This window comes from Protopterus annectens, chromosome 11.part0, assembly GCF_019279795.1.
Source record: "Protopterus annectens isolate FY-2018-M chromosome 11.part0, PAN1.0, whole genome shotgun sequence".
Taxonomy (NCBI): domain Eukaryota; kingdom Metazoa; phylum Chordata; order Ceratodontiformes; family Protopteridae; genus Protopterus; species Protopterus annectens.
This window is the reverse complement of record NC_056745.1, coordinates 48,414,346-48,433,028: the sequence shown is the minus strand read 5'-3', so window position 1 is coordinate 48,433,028 and position 18,683 is coordinate 48,414,346. Positions and strand designations below refer to the sequence as shown.

The 18,683-nt window shown below is 39.9% G+C and overlaps 1 protein-coding gene across 1 annotated transcript in view; it reads right to left on the bottom strand.

Annotated features, from left to right (window-relative positions):
- Nucleotides 1-18,349, bottom strand: part of ADAMTS20 (ADAM metallopeptidase with thrombospondin type 1 motif 20) — a 3,636,702-nt gene extending 3,618,353 nt beyond the window's left edge. Inside the window, exons 1-2 of the mRNA XM_044087413.1 lie at nucleotides 16,820-18,349; nucleotides 16,123-16,481 (exon numbers count right to left, since the gene is read on the bottom strand). Of these exons, the coding sequence (XP_043943348.1) occupies nucleotides 16,123-16,481; nucleotides 16,820-16,907 (447 nt within the window). The 5' untranslated portion in view covers nucleotides 16,908-18,349. The remainder of the gene's footprint in view (nucleotides 1-16,122; nucleotides 16,482-16,819) is intronic.
- Between the last annotated feature and the right edge of the window lie 334 nt (nucleotides 18,350-18,683).

Below are 18,683 nucleotides of genomic sequence, written 5' to 3'. Positions count from 1 at the left end.
GAAAGGGACATACTGTGTGTGGCACATCCACAGGTTTGTTCTGCTAAACACCTAAATGGCATGTAACTACTACATTTGGAATAAAGCTGTCTGGTATCTGTAGTAATCACTGGTTTACAGATGCTGGGGGCAAACCAGTATTAATGCTCCTCTAGCTTTCCTGGATATTGTGGTTTATGGGAAGCAATGCTGTAATAAAGTGGATAACAGGTGGCCAAAATTCACGTAGGTACAAACAGGAGACAACCTAACAGTTTGAGTCACCCCCATTATTCTGCATATCAGCCAGCAGTCTTTGCCACATAACTATGCTATTAATGTTCTAATCAAATGAATTAACTCCATTAACACTATGTATTCCTAGGTTAGGGAAACACCATTTATGCAGAATAGTCACCACATGTGTAATGCACACTGAAAATACCTACATTACTATTATGGATGTATTTATTTATAGAAAGGCTATAATTATGTGTTTCATGCTTTTTTTTTCAACTGGGATGCACTGATGTATGTGCATGTAACTTTTCTCATAGTTAAAACATTACATGCAATTTGAGTAAGATATATATAGTTTCAGCTATTCCCTGCCTGGCTGTTTTATTGCCATTACATGAGCTTTGTTGTACTACTGCAGCAGCTCTCAGCATTCCAAACATATTCCAGAATACTCTAATACAAAATAGGAATACAAGTCAACTGATAGTTATACTTTGACTATATACAACAGTAGCATAGCTAGGGCAGGGTGAGAAGGGCAACAAGTGTTGGGAGCAGATCAGAAGTTCTGGACTTCTCTTTAATGCCAGTATTGCACTTCTGGTCAAACTTGAGCACTGCAGTGCTCCAAGTGCGACTGAAACTGTAGCAACCGCTTGCTGCACTGTTGCAAGCAGTTTGCTACAGGTTAAAAAGAAAAATCTCTCTCTCTTTTTTTTCTTTTTTAAAGCTAAAACTTGCATGCTGTAACAGTCCGTGCTGGTAAAGTACAAGCTGTAGCAACTGTTCGCTATATTTTTAGCAAGCAGTTTGAACTAAACCATGAAGGCAGTAGTGTTCTGTGAGGGCAGGGTATGAATTGCAGCTACTGTTTGCTACATTTCTAGAAAGCAGTTTACTACAGTTTAAAAAAGAAATGGGGCCTGAATGGCTGGAGCAAGGAGAGTTGTGTGTCAGGCATATGGTCATCTGGCAGGTATGCCAGTAGAAGGAAGGACTTTTTTTTGTTTGCTATTTAGTGGAAGAGCTGAGGATGGGTTGTGGATCTGAGTGCTATAAGCCGATTGCTACAATGTAGTGATAGGCATATTACAGTGAAGTTTTTTTTATTTTATTTATTTTTTTCTCTTCAGAGCTGGAGGAGCATGTGATTATAACAACAATTGGCTTTATACAGTAAAGTGTTTTTTTTTTTGTTCTTCAATGGAAGAGCTGGGGGTGACTAACTGCAATAAGACAATCGCTAATTACAGTGAAATGCTTTTTTTTCTACTTGAAGAACTAAAAGGGTAGAGTGCTAGTTTGTGGCACTGGCAAAGGGTGCTGATTAAGCCAGCTAAGCTTCTCATATGCAATATCAATTTCAACTGCGGTGGCAATGCATAATATACTTGTAAATCAATATGTGTGTTATGTCTTTAAGAAGCTACCTATGGGCTTGCACAAGTGTATAAATACTGAGCATGCGTGAGCCTATCTGCAACTTTGCAGTAAGCTATTGAGATGTAAGCATGTATGTCTGTTAATCAGTTTCTTTATATTTTATGATGCTGCTATCCATCCTGATGTGTTTTTATGTAATAAAGCACCTAAACGAACTACCCTGCCTGTTCGTCATCTGTAGTACGAGGAACGAGCAACATGGTGCCAGAATGTGATCCAGTTTCTCTAGATTCAAGACAGAGAGGCATTCAGTTGAAATTGGTGGAATATATAGGAGTGAATCATCCCTACTGCATGTATAACTCGCACAACAGGTCAGACATGAATTTCAGATGTTAAAACTTGCTCAAATTATTTCTTATTTGCAAAATATGAAACAAAGCATACAGAACGCTCTAAACGATATTTAAGTAAACCAAAATGTCCGATACTGTGAGATATTGCTAGAAATATTCAAACTGCTATGGAAAATGTTTGAAATAAAGTCTGAATTGCATAAAATGAATAAAATAAAGAAAATGACCGCATTTTTCACTCAGTACATATTTTCCATATTAATTAAAGCTATCCAAGTTATCAGAAGTGTATGAAGTGTTCTCATGTTTGTGCAGTATTACAGTACAGTTATTTCGCTAAATACAGCATTTCAAAGAGTTTGTTGTGTATTTGAATGTTATTACAAGCTCTCTCAGCACATAGCAGCTTGTTCATACACAATTACAAGGCCCATATTTTCAGTGTGTTTGTGCATACTGGCAGACAGATTTTGAAAATCAAGTGCACTTGTATTTGATACTAATACTGCAGAGAACTGGAGAGTGTTTGAGCAAGAGTACAATATTTTCATACAGGCTGCATTTTCTGATAAAGATAACCATACAAAGGCATTTATTCTGCTTAATTTAGCTGGTTCAGAAGCCAGTGAAAGGGAGCATTCATTTGTGTATGCACCTGCTGTCTTTGCAGGACAGGGGGGAACCATCATACTGTTGTACCGACTGAGTCAAGGGAAGACCCGGAGTGCTTAAAATGTAAATTTAGAGAAATGTGCAACTCCCACACGAACATTACAATGGAAAGGCACTTATTTTACACAAGGGATCAAAAACCTTGTGAAACTTTTGCAGCGTATATAACTGACTTAAGAAACAAAGATAAAATGTGCATATTTGGTGATTTTAGAGATGAGTGATAAAAGACAGACTTGTATATGGTATTAAAGATGATGCTTTGTGACAGTGATTTAACTTTGAATAAGGCCGTTGAGATTTGTCAGATATATGAGCTCATAGAAAAACACACAACTATGTTTGAGAAATGCATGCTTCCAGTACCTTCCAAAGCCCATGTTGATAGTATGCAGCATGTGCTTAAAAGAAACAGGCCCAAGCACATGACAGCAACTGTAGCCCCTGCAGCAGTTACTGGTAAACCTCAGAGCTTTCTAGCAAGTTCCAGAGTTCACACAGTCTCAGTGGAGCATAACATGTAAAGATGTATCCTGGTCATGGTTAGAACACACCAGAGAGAATTCATTTATTTATTTATTTACTTACATTTGTTTACTGGGAAATTCCGACTGGACGCAGGTCCTTTTTCAGCGGATGCCCGGGGAGAAAAGCTCCACATCATGTACATGATAAATAGAGATACAAGTTGCAGCAACAGTAAACGACATTACAGGTTGTTGGCTTTAATACAATAACAAGATATTGATTATCAACAGTATATACAGTAAATGTTGCAAGTTAAGATAGTTTCTTGTCGTTTATAATATTAGCAACAAAGTTGTCAGACAAGATTTTAAAGTATGTAAAGACAACTAGCTAATTTTGAATGTGGTTAGTAGTGGCGGTGGTATAGTTGGGTTAAGAGTCTAGGTGGGGGGGTGTAAGGGGGGGGGTGTTAGTCTGGATTAGAACAAGGACAAGCCAGTGCAAATTTAAGTGGAATTTGAGCGCAGTCTTGAAAAGGCTGCTGGAAGGTAGAGTAGTTATAGAGGGTGGAAGATTGTTCCAAAGTTTAGATATGGTACATGCAAATATGGCTTCTCCTGCTGCGTTTTTGGGTTTGATAACAGTGAGTTGATTTTTGTTGCTTGAACTTAGGGGCCTAGTGGAGTGATAGGGTTGGAGAAGGGTTTGATGGGAAGGGATGTTAAGGGGGTAGTTAATAAGTTTATGAGCGAGGGTGAGTTGATTAAAGTGAAGGAGTTGTGGGAGTTCTAGCCAGTTTAGTTATTTAAGGGAGATGCAATGATGGCTGCGGTAGGAGGTTTCAGTAGCAAATTTAGCAGTTTTGTTATAACAAGCATCCAGCATGTGTAGGTCTGTCTATCTAAGGTTGGTAAGTATGGGGGATGCATAGAGTAGGGTGGAAATTAGCTGGGAATTGGCTATGGAGATTCTAGCCGCCTTGGTTAGGAATTGGCGGCTTCGATATAATGCACCAAGTTTCTTGTGAACTTTTTTTTATTGTGGGAGATATGTGGGTGTCAAATCTAAGTTTGTCTATTTGCACACCGAGTAATTTTGTGTGCTCTGATGGAGAGATGGTGGTATTGTCTTTGGCGAGAATGTTGAAGTGGGGGGTGTGGGTGGCTTTGGAAGGTTGGAACAGGAGAAGTTTTGTCTATTTTGGGTTGAGTAGAAGCTGAGCATTGGATAGCCAGCTGTCTACAGAAGAGAATGATTCCTGTGTGATATGTTGTAGTTCTGGTAGAGTGGGGGCAGAGCAGATGAGAGTAGAGTCATCTGCGTACTGTATAAGAGATGCTTGTGTGGTGGCAGTATGTAGATTGTTAGTGAAAAGTGAGAATAGCAGAGGGCCAAGGATATACCCTTGGGAAATTCCGAGAGTAACTGGGGGGCAAGGTGATAGGTTATCATCCCAGATTACTGATTGCTGGCGTCCGTGTAGATAGCTGTGGAACCAGTTGCAGGCTGATTGTGAGAAGGAGAGGTTGGAGAGAGTAGAGAGTAGTAGCTCATGAGATACCATATCAAAAGCCTTTGAGAGATCTAGAAATACGGCAGTAGAGAAGAGGCCATTGTTTTTGTGATGAAATATAGTGTTGGTGAAGGAGAGCAGAGCAGAGCGGATGTAGTGCTGTGATATGGCCTGAAGCCATACTGGGTTTTGGAGAGGAGATTATTAGCTAGGAGGTAGTTGGAGACCTAGGTGCTGACACATTTTTCAAGTATCTTGGAGAGAGGGGAGAGGATAGCAATGGGGCAGTAGTTGGAGGGGTCGGTGGAGGGGGTGCCTTTGTGGAGGCGAATGATGTGGGATATTTTCCATATCGAGGGAACATAGCCTTCTGTTATGAAATGGTTGATTAGAATTTAAATTGGGTAGGCTAGTGTATCAGCTGCAATTTTCAAGCATTCAGAGGGGAGGTTGTCAGCTGTAAGTTTGGTGGGTTTAAGTTTTGACAATAGTCTTATGTTGGAGGTTGGTACTAAGGTGAAGAAGAAAAGAGGAGTTGGGGGGTTTTAGGGTTAGGAGCTGGGGGGCTGTTGTAGGGAAGTGTTGTTTGTTTAGAGATGTTATAGTTTCGGTGACGTGTTTGTTGAAGGATTTAGCAATAATGCTGGAGAAGGGGGGAATGGATTGCTGGGGGGCATCACCCTTCGCTGGGTGGAGGATAGTGTTAATAGTGGACCAGAATTGCTTAGGGTTGTAGTTAATAGAGTTTAGGGTGGATTTATAGTAGAGGGATTTGTCATATTTTATTTGCTTTTTGGCTTTATTGCGCAGTTCAAGGAATGATTGCCTATCAGAGTTATTTGTTGTTAGTCGCCAGTGCTCCTAGGCCTTATTTCTGGATTTCATTAGGGTTCTGGTGGTCTTTTGTAACCATGGGGCATGCCTGGATCTGACTTTGTCATTTCTTACAGGAGCATGGGTGTTTAGGATGGAGAGGAAGGCACTGTTGAAGAAGTGGAGAGCCTCATCTAGGTTGAGGTATTTTAGTGGTGACCAGTTAATTTTTTGCAGGGAGGAGATGAAGGAGTTGGGGGTTAAGTTGGACTTGTTCCGTATTTGCCTGTGGATAATGGGCTTCAGACTGTTTTGTGTGGTGCCGAATTAGGAATGTGGGGGAGTGGTCACTAAGACTGTCAGGTAAGCAGCCTGCTAGGTAAGAGTGAGGGGCTTTGTTGACTAGGATCCAGTCAAGTAAGGTACGATTGTTAGGGTTTTTGTTGATTCGGGTAGGGGATTGGATGAGTTGAGTGAACCCATGGACATTGAGGTGAATGGTTGGGAGATTGTTATTACAGGATAGCCAGTTGATGTTAAAGTCACTGAGAATGATTGTTTCCTGGGGTAGAGATAGAGTAGCCCAGCTCAAGAGATTTTCTATGGATGTAATATTTTGCATTGGTGGGAAACAGCATCCTATGATATTGATTGTTTTGTTTGGGTTTAGTTTGAGATTGGCATAAAGGATTTCTTCATTGTTGTGGTGAGGGGCAGATGTGTTCAGGAGTTGAATATTGAGGTGGTGCTTAAATATCAATGTTACACCACCTCCTTTTTTGGACAATCTGTCTATGCAAAGGATGTTGTATTCAGGTGGAAGTATTTCCTCACTTTTGATGTGAGGTTTGAGCCAGGTTTCAGTTAGGAAGAGAATATCTGGGGAATATATGCTTATGCTGGCATGTAGTTCTTGGATTTTACTGCATATGCTTCTGATGTTTAGGGACAGTATAAGTAGGTCTGTTATTTTTTTGTTGGCTAGGAGTTGAGTTGTGAGGGGTTGCTTGGACTAGGGTTTGTGGTTGGGTTGGATTTGGGAGGACCAGGGTTTGGATGGATGTCTCCAGCGAGGGCTAGTTTATAGAGGGTGTTTAGGATATGTTTTATATACATAGTAAATTGCTTATGGTATCTTAGGAATATTTTATTTTTGAGTATGTTAGGTGTTTGGTAATGGAGTGTGTATATTGGGAGGATTTTTTGTTGGCAGAGGTTGTGCAGTTATAGTGTAAATGTTTGAGGGAGGGTGTTGAGAGAGTACAGTGGAAGTTGTTGGGGCATGTGACTGTGGAGCCTTGGTAGGATGTAATGTGAGCTAGAACTACGCAGGTTAGGTTTGTTATTATATTAGGTAGTAGCATGATTGTGTTGGCTGCAGGGGAGGGGGGTGACTAGTGGTGTAGCCTAATTGGTGGTAATTAGGGGTGGGGTTAAGGCTAAGAATAAATGTAGAGGTACTGATTGCAGGGCAAGTGTCTAAATAGCCAAATTGTTAGGAGTTATTAGAATCTAGTGGGGAAAACAATCTATAGACTTGATTTCAGCTGTGTCCTTTCTGGGTAGATACCTAGTTTGAAGCAGACAAAAGTGGCAGTTTAAGTACCTTTTTGCCTCTATTTTACAAGTGGGCAATTCCAGTGTATCTACTGGGTTACCTTTTTTGCCTAGAGCTTTATCTTGGTTTATTGATAACTAAAAAGAAAAATTTTAACTGGGGAATGTATTTACAGCTGATAGGGGTGGGGAGCTGCTGCTGTCCCTATCCATGGGTAGAGGCAGTTATTTCTGCTTTAGACCAGGTACGTTCTACAATAGCAGGCTAAGAGGAAAACGTAGCTAAACACCTACAGTAACTTATTTTCTTTTTAAAGCCCTTGAGTCCTTGTGGCTGGTTTCTTCACTGCAGATGCGGTCAATGGCCAAGGATTCAGCAAGTGGGGGACTGAGAAAGAACCCGTCTACAGGGACAGTGGTCACTAAATGAAAAGATGGAGACAAAAAGAATTATTACATTAAGGTCTCTGAAAAGGGAATGAGAGAGGAGTGCTGTAAAAAGTAACTTAAATAATAAATTATCACCCATGCAAGAAGGGTATTGGGTTTAAGAGTAGCAGCATGTTATACTATTTACACCAGTACAAAGTGTTTAGTACAAAAGGCTCACGTTGTACTATTTACACAGGTACAAAGTGTTTAGTAAAAAAGGCTCAGGCAACTGTTATGCATTTGCACATGAAGCCCTTGACATAAAAAAAACCCACCTCATTTAGTGTTATGTACCAGATAATTTAGGTAGCCCATGAATTTAAAGAGACAATTCTATCACAGACATAGCAGTAGTAAACTATCACAGCAATTGTACATAACAATACTTAACTATCGCAACACAGACATTTACCTATCTACATTGCTATAATATTTCTCATGGTACAGCAGTTAAAAACAACTAAGGATCGCTCTGACTCGGCAGTAAAACAGGACTTTTAGCGGTAATATGGTGTTCTGTACTTAACTTCCTTCAAATTGAATCACAGAACACTCAGTCAGACTGCTTAGCGTCTATTTTAACTAAAAGTACGTACTAAACAAAAGTGATGAGCAGTAGCAACCCAGTTTGATACTATAGCATCTGTAAGTGCTAGCAGCACAAAGCACACTAAGCACCAAGTCAGATTGGAAAATGATACATTGTAACACTTTGTCCACAACTTGTATAAATAGGAGACCAGTTCTGCAACAATAGCAATGCTGACAGTAACAAAGCAATATAACAACTGAGTTTGTAGAGACCTTAGCTGCAATATAAAAAGTAAAGCTCGAAACACTTACAATAAGATACACCACGAGCTGAAGGGGGGTCTACATTAGAAGACCGAATGTTTAGGTGATCGAACACTTAAACATCGATCTTCTAATATCGAAAGCAAAAAATGGCGAAAGGCCGATTTAACGCAAGGAAAGATTTCCCTTGGCCGTTTGCCAGACTTTGCTATTTCCCTACTGTTGAGCAATCTCAGAGTTGGTATATTTAGTTGGGGGGGCCCACGTCGGGGGTGGGGGAGTGGGGCGAAGCCCCCCACTTAATTTAGATGTAAAGTAATGTTTTTTGTGTTGTGGCCGAGGGACGCGTTTCCCTGGGACGTTTGACATTGTGCGGTTCGATATTAGAAGATCGATGTTTAGGTGTTCGATCACCTAAACAGTCGGTCTTCTAATACAGACCTGCTGAAGGGAATGGGCAGCTGCTGTGAGTAAGCCAAGATGGCTCCAGGGGTTTAAAAAAACTTTGCTGGGACAATATTGGAGGAGGGGGAGGGCGAGTGGGAGTGGTCACAGGTAATGTGAAGCAGCATTTGATGTCATGAAACAGAGAACTGCCAGTCCACCAACTCTCAGATACTAGGACGTCCACAAACCAGTTACTCTGTCATGTGATGCTTTGAAATTTGGTTTAGATGCAGTCATTCTACAAGAGGATCAACCTGTTGCCTATGCATCCAGAACTTTAACCCAAACTGAAAGACAGTATACTCAGATAAAGAAGGAACTCGTGGCAATTGTTTTTCCATATTCGAAGTTCCATGATTATGTTTATGGTAGACATATCCAGATCAAAACAGACCACCAACCACTAGTCGCTGTTTTGAGAAAGCCTATGCATACAGCTCCAGCCAGACTGCAACGCATGATGTTGAAATTGCAAAAGTATAACTTCAATCTTGTCTACAAGAAAGGCAAACGTCTTTATCTTGCTGATACATTATCCAGATCGCCCAGAACAACCACTGAACAGCATGAGAATGAGCAACTTGATTTTGAAGTCATGGAAGTGAGTAAATTTTTTCCACACATCTTGAAGAGCTTAGAAGTCATATAGTCGCAGATCCAGTTTTACAGAAGCACAACTATTTTATCAAACAACGATAGCCATCGAAGCAATCTAGCCTACCTCAAGAGGTGGAACCTTATTTTCCATACAGAGATGAGATTTTGTCTGACAATGATATCATCATGAAAGGTCCTAAAGTGATTGTCCCATAGTCTTTGTAACAAGAGTACATTACATTTTGTATTGTGCCCACCCAGGAGCAGACTCTACCAAAAGAAGGCCAAGAGGACTAGTATTTTGGCCTTCTATGTCACAAAATATTGATAAAGTGCTATTATCTTGTTCTGTGTGCAACAGTACTAAGTCGCATCAACAGAAAGAACCACCTCAGCTAAACCTGATTCCCGGACTACCGTGGTCAAGTCTGCACAAAGTTACTTCTGACAATGGCACACAGTTTACCAAAAGATTTGCCAAAGAGTGGGACTTTACTCATGTCAAGAATAGCCCAGAGCATCTTCAATCAAACATTTTGACAGAATGTGCAGTTCAAAGTGCAGAACAATTACTAGAGATGTCGAAACAAGACAACAGTGGTATTTTTCTGAATCTTTTAAAGCTCAGAAATATTCTTCGTGATAAACATCTTGGTTCACTTGCTCAGAGACTTCTGCTGAGACAAACCAGAATCACGTTACCAATTAGCAGTCAATTGTTGGTTCCATGTGTCAAGAACAACAGGTCAGTGAAAGCCAATCGGTTGAAGAAGCGTTTAGCCCAGAAGTCCTATTGTGATAAGACCAGCAAACCACTCAATCCATTACGAGAAGGAGAAGTGGTAAGGATGCAAGCATCCAAAGGTTATGATCGGATTGGAGTAATGAAGAATATTTGCTCATAGCCGAGGTCATACACTGTGGAATCACAAGGAGTAGAGTTTAGGTGGAATTGGAAACATTTGATGCTGGTGTCCGAGCCTATAACATAGCACATAGCCTGTGAGAAAGACTCTATCTCAAGAGGAAGCTGTCCAGCCTTCCTGTTCATATCCCTATTCCTGTGATGAATCCCGAAGTTCCTGATATGAGTTGTTCACCGAAGGCTGTCCCTGTTGCTAAACCCAGTCCTGACTATTATGTTACCAGATCCGGTCACATCTCCAGACCATGTTATAGATACATGGCAACTTGGAAATGAGCATTGTGATTGACTCTAAAGTCTATATTAATGAATGTCTAAATCCAATGTCATTTTCATTTAAGGGTAATCTTTTTAAGAGGAAGGATGTAGATCAGTGTGTGTGTGTGTGTGTGTGTGTGTGTGTGTGTGTGTGTGTGTGTGTCTTTAAGAAGCTAAGGGCTTGCACAAGTGTATAAATACTGAGCACGTGCGAGCCTGACTGCCAATTTGTAGTAAACTGTTGTGGTATAAGCATGTATGTCTGCAAGGTCTGTCTGTTAATCAGTTTGTTTATATATTATGATGCTGCTATCCATCCTGATGTGTTTTTATGTAATAAAGCATGTAAATGAACTACCCCGCCTGTTCATCATTTATACTAGGAGGGACAAGCAACAATACTAAACTACAATATTCTGGCATCAGAATACACTCTGCAAGAACAGAATACATTTCGGCCAACACATCTTACACAGTTCATGTATGCTACACAGAATAATGGATAAGATGCAAAATGTAGACAAACACATCTCTGCTGTGCCTCCGTATCCACATGTAATAGATCAAAGTCAATATATAAACTGCAACCTTTACTTTGTACTGTCTGCCAAACACCTTAATACAAACAAAGAGATTCAAGTAATGGAGAATAAAAGCATTTCAGTACTTCAACACTTCTAGATGAATCGAGACACTAAAAGAACTAAATTATCAATATTACAATAACTTTAACACAATGTGCTTTAAATATCAAGTTCTATCAAACCAACACCACCATTAGCTGTGCATAACTTAAAAAAATAGTATGACACCTCCCTAGAACAAAATGCCCATGTGGTTACTTTACTGTCTACTAGCCACCATTGCTCTCAGTACATTGTGTAGCACATTTACTGATGTGTAATGATTTAAACTTTTCTTCAAGTACTCATGTATAATCAGGTAATAAGTTACCCATAACTATCAATGCTATTTTTCCCCAAATCCCTTCACATACAACTATGATTAACCAGCATGACATAGCCTATAACTATTGTATGTGATAAAGATTAATAGAGCTGATTAGAAGTGCTATGTGAATGTATTACTACAGTTCACTTGTGTCCACAAAACAGCACATTATCAGAATAGAACTACTAGCCATTTGTTGTTACACGTTACTTTATACTGTACACTATACAACACTGTAAAAAACATCCAGACTACTGCATACTAACAAATAAAAGCTGTATGCATAGCTAAGCATAACCACACTGTACAGTACAACTACTAATCTCTCTCTCTCTCTAGTGGCAAGTCCTACATCATATGCATATTCCAGACTTTTTTTTTTTTGCAAAATCTAATGAGAATACGTGGGTCGGGTTGCCTTTTATGCAAGCCAGGCTCTCCTAAGCCCCCTTCTACCCAACAGCAGAGCTATTCAGCATCATACAGGTGTTTAACCCCTCAGTGCTGGGGTCACCAGCTGGGTGCAAGAGGAAATTAAGCCTAGAAGCTGCCACTGATATTTGCATAGTATGGCCAGAAACAGTGATAAGCTCCTGCTTCGCCACATTCATCGCTACTGCAGCCACTCCAGAAAAAAAGTATAACTGGCTTTAACTTCTGGCAGCTGGCCTACATCAGGGTTAGAGTTGTGTGCTATCAAAAAATGACTCCCAAGGGGACTCCCTATTTTTTTATTTTTTATCTGCCTAATATGTTCCTGCATTCAGACCCTAAAACTCCTACAAGTTTCCCCCATGTAAAACTTCTTACATCCACATCTCAGCACATACACTAACCCCTCCGTGTTACAACTGTATTCATGCCCAGCTGTAAACTTGATGCCATTTTTGATAGCACACAACTCTAACCCCGATTCTTTTAGGGGTTGTGTCTTGGAAAAATTGCAAGTTGGCATAGGTGAATGTTTGCCTTTAAAAAACAAACTCTTAAAAAAAAAGAAACCCTGCTGATTTTAAAGTATGGTACTCAGGGACTCAACAAAGAATGTAATTGGAAGTATGTGATTTGAACTGTATGCTTAATTGGTTAATTGTTTTGTGCAATATGATGTATATAAGCAAACAGCATTTTCTAGTGTTTTTACTCTTGAAAGGCTGTGTAAGCAGAGACATTAAGTGTTTTGTTAAATTAGTTTACTTCTTGGATTGGTGGTACTTTATCATTTAGTCTGAAATGTTACCTAACTTCAGACATGTACACAGATGTCTTGCCAGGTTTACCTTTTAAATGTCGTAACACATGTGTGCGACTTTTCGATACCCGACACTTAAGGTCAGAAAGTACACTTTCGAATCCTGAAAACACGAAAAGTGCAAAACAAAGACAGTTGACATTCAGGGAATGTCGAATTTCTTAAAAACACCCATCATTTCCGGATGTCTCCAAACACTGTTATGCAGGGCGGCAAGCCCCCTTGTGCCCACTACATCCCTTGCTAATTTAATATACTAACTCCGAAATCACCCTACAGTGAAGGAAGGGGTACATGCTCCAATCCCCACTGTAGTCCAATCTCCATTTGGAATGCCGAATTCACATGAGCGAATGCACACTGGCATTTGCTCATTTGTGAGTTTGGCAATTCATAGTTCATTATTACAAACTTTTGCAATCATACTTTCGCATATCTGGCCATCGCAGATGAGCAGTTCAACCTTGTGAAGGTAAACCGTCTTGCCACTATGTTAAACCTGGGCATATGAAAAATTATATAGACGTGCACAAAAACTGAAGACAAATACATATATATGTGCAGAGATGCAAAAAAAATATCTAGACATTCAGATCCTTGCAATGCTTCTACTTCTGATTAATGAAACCATACGCTACACTGCAGATAGTTAACAATGTAATGTGGAATAAACACTCAATTAATGCTCAAAGGTCTCATAGGAAATTACTGTCACTATTGAAATGAACTTTCTTTATATTTCGCTTCCTAACCTTTCAACTTGCTGTACACCATACATCCTTTGGGTAGTTCTGCTTGTCAACAACTTATGGAAATGCAGTCAAAGTATTTCCATTCGATACTCCCCCCCCCTCCGACATTCATCTCATCAAATGTTGATTCTACATATAACTACATACTTGATATACATGGTTGCATACTTGTAGTCATTTTTCCCAACCCTCCCCAACACACAATCATAATACTGTTTTAGATTAATATTTCTGTAATCCTGCTTCTAAACAAGTTACATCACAAACAAATAGTGGTTCAACAGCAAAAATTATCCTGAGGGATACTGTGGAGAAAAATGTGCTCAGATGTGTACACTGATTATGCCAAACTACATGCCTCACACTAGGGTGCCAATTTTTCAAATGTCTGAAGTGAGACTTTTTTTTTACATATCTTTTTTTTTTTTTATTCATTTTCAAGTTGCAACCAATATATATCCACAAAATACAACAGTGCAGTTAGCATTGTCATCCACTGAGCCTCACTACATGTAATGCATTTATCAAAGAGCAATGAAAGAAAACGTACAAACACTGACGTAATCCCAACAAAATTACCATTAACTCCCCTCATAGCTCAGAACAGTATCCTCTTTTAGTGGATGCATTCATGCAACAATAACCCAGGGTTCTTTTCAATCCATTACTTAATTGTAAAAGTGAGTAATTTTTATGGAAATTTGAAGTTTAACAGGATACATCATGAGCATTGGGTTTCACTTTCTGACAAAATAAAATCTTACTCTTGTAGAATTTGAGTGCTGCTGTTTCATACTGTTTGCCATCTACTTCTCAGAGGTTCAGGCAAAGACAAAAAGCCTGTGGCTGACCAAGTTTGCGGACAAGTTGGGTGCTGTCACTGACTTCCCAAATTATGTTAAACTGCAAGAGAGTCTCACAGCAACTAATGACTGATGCCAAAATCATGGCCTCAAGCTAAATGCAAAAAAATGTATCATCATACCATTCGGCAGAAACATGGCCCCTAATTACCGCATCAACAGCAACCCCCTAAACATACAACCTGTGGTGAGAGACCTGGGTACTCAAGTTGATAATCTCACGTTCGTCCATCATTTAGCAGCAGTGGTCAGAAAAGCCTTTTACTTGGTTCAGCTCATAAATAAAGGAATTGTATCCAGAAACAAAGGAGGTTATTATCTCTCTATACCCCTCCCTCATTAGACCAATAATTGAGTATAATGCCCCATTTGGTATGTACCTCTCCAAACATCTGCACGAAGTGGAAAGGTCACAGAAATACCTCACAAACTGAATCCATGGCCTCAAACACCTGTCCTATGCAGACAGGCTCAAATCACTATCACTCTACTCGGTATTGTACAGATTGCTCAGAGGTGATCTGTGTCTCGCCTACAAGGCAGTCTCGGATCCTGCCCTTCTAGAGATGCTATATATCCTCGCGCATTACCCGCTCGAAAAGCCTGAATCTAATATGCGACATCAACACCTACTGGATAGACAGGTTTGTTTCCCAGAGGCTGCCCTGTGTCTGGAATAGACTTCCCATACATGTCAGAGTACCTCACTGACCCTCTTCAAGTTCAACTATGATGAGTGGATGGGAAACCACAAATTTGTCCCAGGGGTTCCATCTGTGTCCTTCACTGACAGGGGCAACAAGTGCTAAGGTTTTTTTTTGGGGGGGGGGGTAAACTCTTGGCTAGGCTTGTAAGGGCCCCAGGGCCATTAGCCTAGTAACCTTCTATGAGCCAATGGCTACTGTAGTTTAGATGTAAAATAATTACTTTACAAAAGTAATGGAGAAAACTGAGAAAATACATTTTGTCCTAAAATATTTGCTTTCTTCCCCCCAGGGCACAATTGCTCAGTTGGGGACTGTCCTGTCCCAAGAGACACAATTGATACTAACCCCCACTACCGCCAGACACCTTAAGGGTTACCACTTGTCCCACTTTGCGAAGGACAGTCCCTCTTTGGGCAGTTGTGTCCTGACAAAAAATTGTAAAAATGGCAAATGTTCTGAGATTTTAGTACAAAATGATTTCCTATACTTTATGTAATAGTTGCATAAAACAGTTATTCTGTATCTGAAATATCTAAATGTTATATGAAACAGAATAAGCAACTAACATGCTACAAGAATAAGCTTTATTTAGGTAAAAGAAGTTAAGTTCTATCCTTTGTACTGGCCGTAGGTATGTGTCCGCCTGTAAAATCTGATGTTTGTACCAAAAATGTCCCACTTTGGCCATTTGAGAAGGTTACAACCCAGTCACACCTTGCGTTCTGTGGTCATTTTATTTTACCCTACAGAAATGTTAATTCCAGATTCCCTTTTGGCTGGGATGTCATTCACGTGGTTCTTGCTAGACTGTGTGAGGCACTGCCACTTCCATATTGTCAGGTGGGTGATACCGACACGCTTGTTGGTGGAATGAAAGATGCTCGTGCAGTGGCAGTTACTTCAAGTGAATACAAGCAGAGAAGGTCCACTTTCCCAGCCCGCTAAGTTTCAACCTTCTTACACTGGACAAACCACTCATTGGCTCATCTCACAAATGGGTATCTGCGGTTTCTATCAACAACATTTAAAGAAGTGCGACTCTTTGGAGAAAACAGCCATAGTCATATTTCTAAAATAATATTTATCTTTCACTCAGCACTCGGTGGTGCTACTGTAACACTTGTACAGTGTAACTCAAAGACAACGAAATAAAGATACTTACAAGGCCCGTACATAGACTGAACACAGCTGTATGCTGATGTTCCCCGTTGACATGTCCCCTATAAAAGCAATGACTTAAGATATGAAAATCTTCATCCAACGCAGAATCGTTGTATTGTGGTGACCCAATATGGGTAACTGTAAATGACTGCGCAATAAAACCTGAATCAGCAGTTAAGTTGAACAAGAAATTTTGTCCGTATGCACTGATTCGATACAAAACTTTTGAACCCCAAACATCAGAGTCTAAACTCCTTTTTCGTCGTCTGAAGTGCTGTGTGTGAGGAAAATTTTCTCCAAACTCGTTTAACCGAATAGGTGTTGCTATTTCATACGAGGATAATTGTTTAATGAAGGCTTCTGGAAATAAAACAAAATATAACTTACTAAAGTAATATATTTTAGAACACGCTACATCAAAACATTTCACCTATCATTTGAAATGTCCAGCTACATTTTTCAATAAAGTACTAGCGGCATACAGGCACCTGTAACAAAGCACATATAATTTGCATACAAGGATGCGGGGCTAATACTTTTCTCTTAAAGTGTATTTTAAAATACTGACTGCAGTACTTGGTTATAATTATTATATTTATTTTACACTTCTCTTCATTTGTTTTCTTAATTCTTCTTCCCCAGCCCCCTTTCAGTCCTGACAATGGATTAAGTAAATGCCACCACAAGGTGATCCTTACCTTGTTTGGGGTGAAATATGACTTCCAATGTTCTTACAGTAAGGGTGGACAAACAAAACTGCACAATAACCCAGCCTTCAAATTGCATGGTTCCCCCAGTCTAGAGCACCGGTCTACTCTTCCCTCCTCGACACCTAGATTTCAGAGAAGAGTCAGTCGTCACGGTTCTGTTATCCGTTGGTTGCTCTCCTATCTGCGGAAACCCTGTCAATTTGTGTTCCTTCATTGCTTCATAGTTTGACTAAATGCTGTCGACTCATACACATAGCGGTATATAGAGGAAACCCACTGTCACCCTTTTAGGAATTCTGTATGAAGTGAAAAAGTAAGTCCTTTGCAGCCACCAGTCCTGTTTTACCCCCTGCCTCCGCTGCGGGTCCAGAAATAAAATAAGTGTCAGAGAAAAGGGCGAAGATAGTTTCACAACTTTTGGCCATCAAGGAAAAGACCACCGACATGAATTAAGTAGGACCGCCTCTTATGGGTCACCTAACCAATCACGTGTGAAGGAATATCCCAGCGAGCTCGAGGAAAGTATATACTCACTCTGTAAAAAATCTACTTGCACAACCATTTTTCTAGCAGGATGAATAATAACGGATTTGATTACAAAGGATACTTGTAATGAAGACTAATGGCGCATTGGACGACTATCTACCTGTGAAGTAAAACGTAGAACTTCTTCAAAACAAAAACCTGGCTCACTAGGATTGCTCTGTCGGAGTCAGAACTTTTAATAACCGTATTGCTTCCTTCACTCGCGTTTTCCCTGAACTAAGTGCTCCTTGAACTACCAGTCTTTCATTTCTACGAGCCTAGATAATCTTTTTATGAGGAAAACCAGTGTCACTTGGAGAGGCAAAAAATGAACGAGTGACAACAAACTGGAAGAGTGACTCGTATTATGTTATATGGTCTGTGTTTTCCCAGTAATACCGAGTTCTGTGTTTCGCAGAAGTTACCCGTCTTGAAGGTTTTTAAGGAATGATTTTCTTTTGTACCGTCGGTCACGAAACTGTAAAACAGTGTTGCTCAGAGTATTTGGAGTTGTTTATTATAGTGTATTTGCAGTTGTTTATTATTGAGAGAAAAGGAAAAACTGGGTATATTGTACGGGGTAGTAGCTTGACATAGACTCTGAATTTGGCAATCTGTCTGATTTGATCTGCACTTTTACGTAGATTTTTAACTTTCAGTAACACAACACTGATTTCTGAGATAGTTATTTTGAAATTTTAGAAGGAAAACTATACGCATTGATATGTTATAGAAATAACCTGGTAAGTACTTGTTGTAAACAAGATAAAGTGCATGTGGACAAGCCTAAACTCACAAATTCTGCGATCGCAAACATTGTCTTACATCTGCAGACAGGACGGCAGCTTTCTGTGGTAATCACAGACTCGAGTCGTCACTCGACTGATTTATTAACGGGCAGGAGTTTCCACTCCAATGATGTCCAATAGCGGTGGTCAGGTGTGCACTAAAGGGGGTTGTTGATACACGCACCGAATAGACCCTAGTGTCCTTTCCGCCTGCCAGCATTCGTTTTAGTATTGATACTGAACGTTTTCTCTGAAGAAAATGCAATACTTAAATAAGTAAATACACTTGAGACATGTACTTTACAACTGAGGTCGCGATGAGCAGTGGAAACAAAGTACGTCTTTTGGAAAAGGGCAGTGATTCACAAACAGGAAGATATTTGAAACCCTTCTTAAATCAGGCAATAATTCCAGAATTTTTGCTTAAAATATTTAGACGGTTCATTCAGCAAAAAACATGACCCGTATTTTACTAAGTACTTAGAATTAGAATGGTTTTGTGCCCGCGGTGGTGGTGCTGCGGTAGCGTTGTCGCCTCA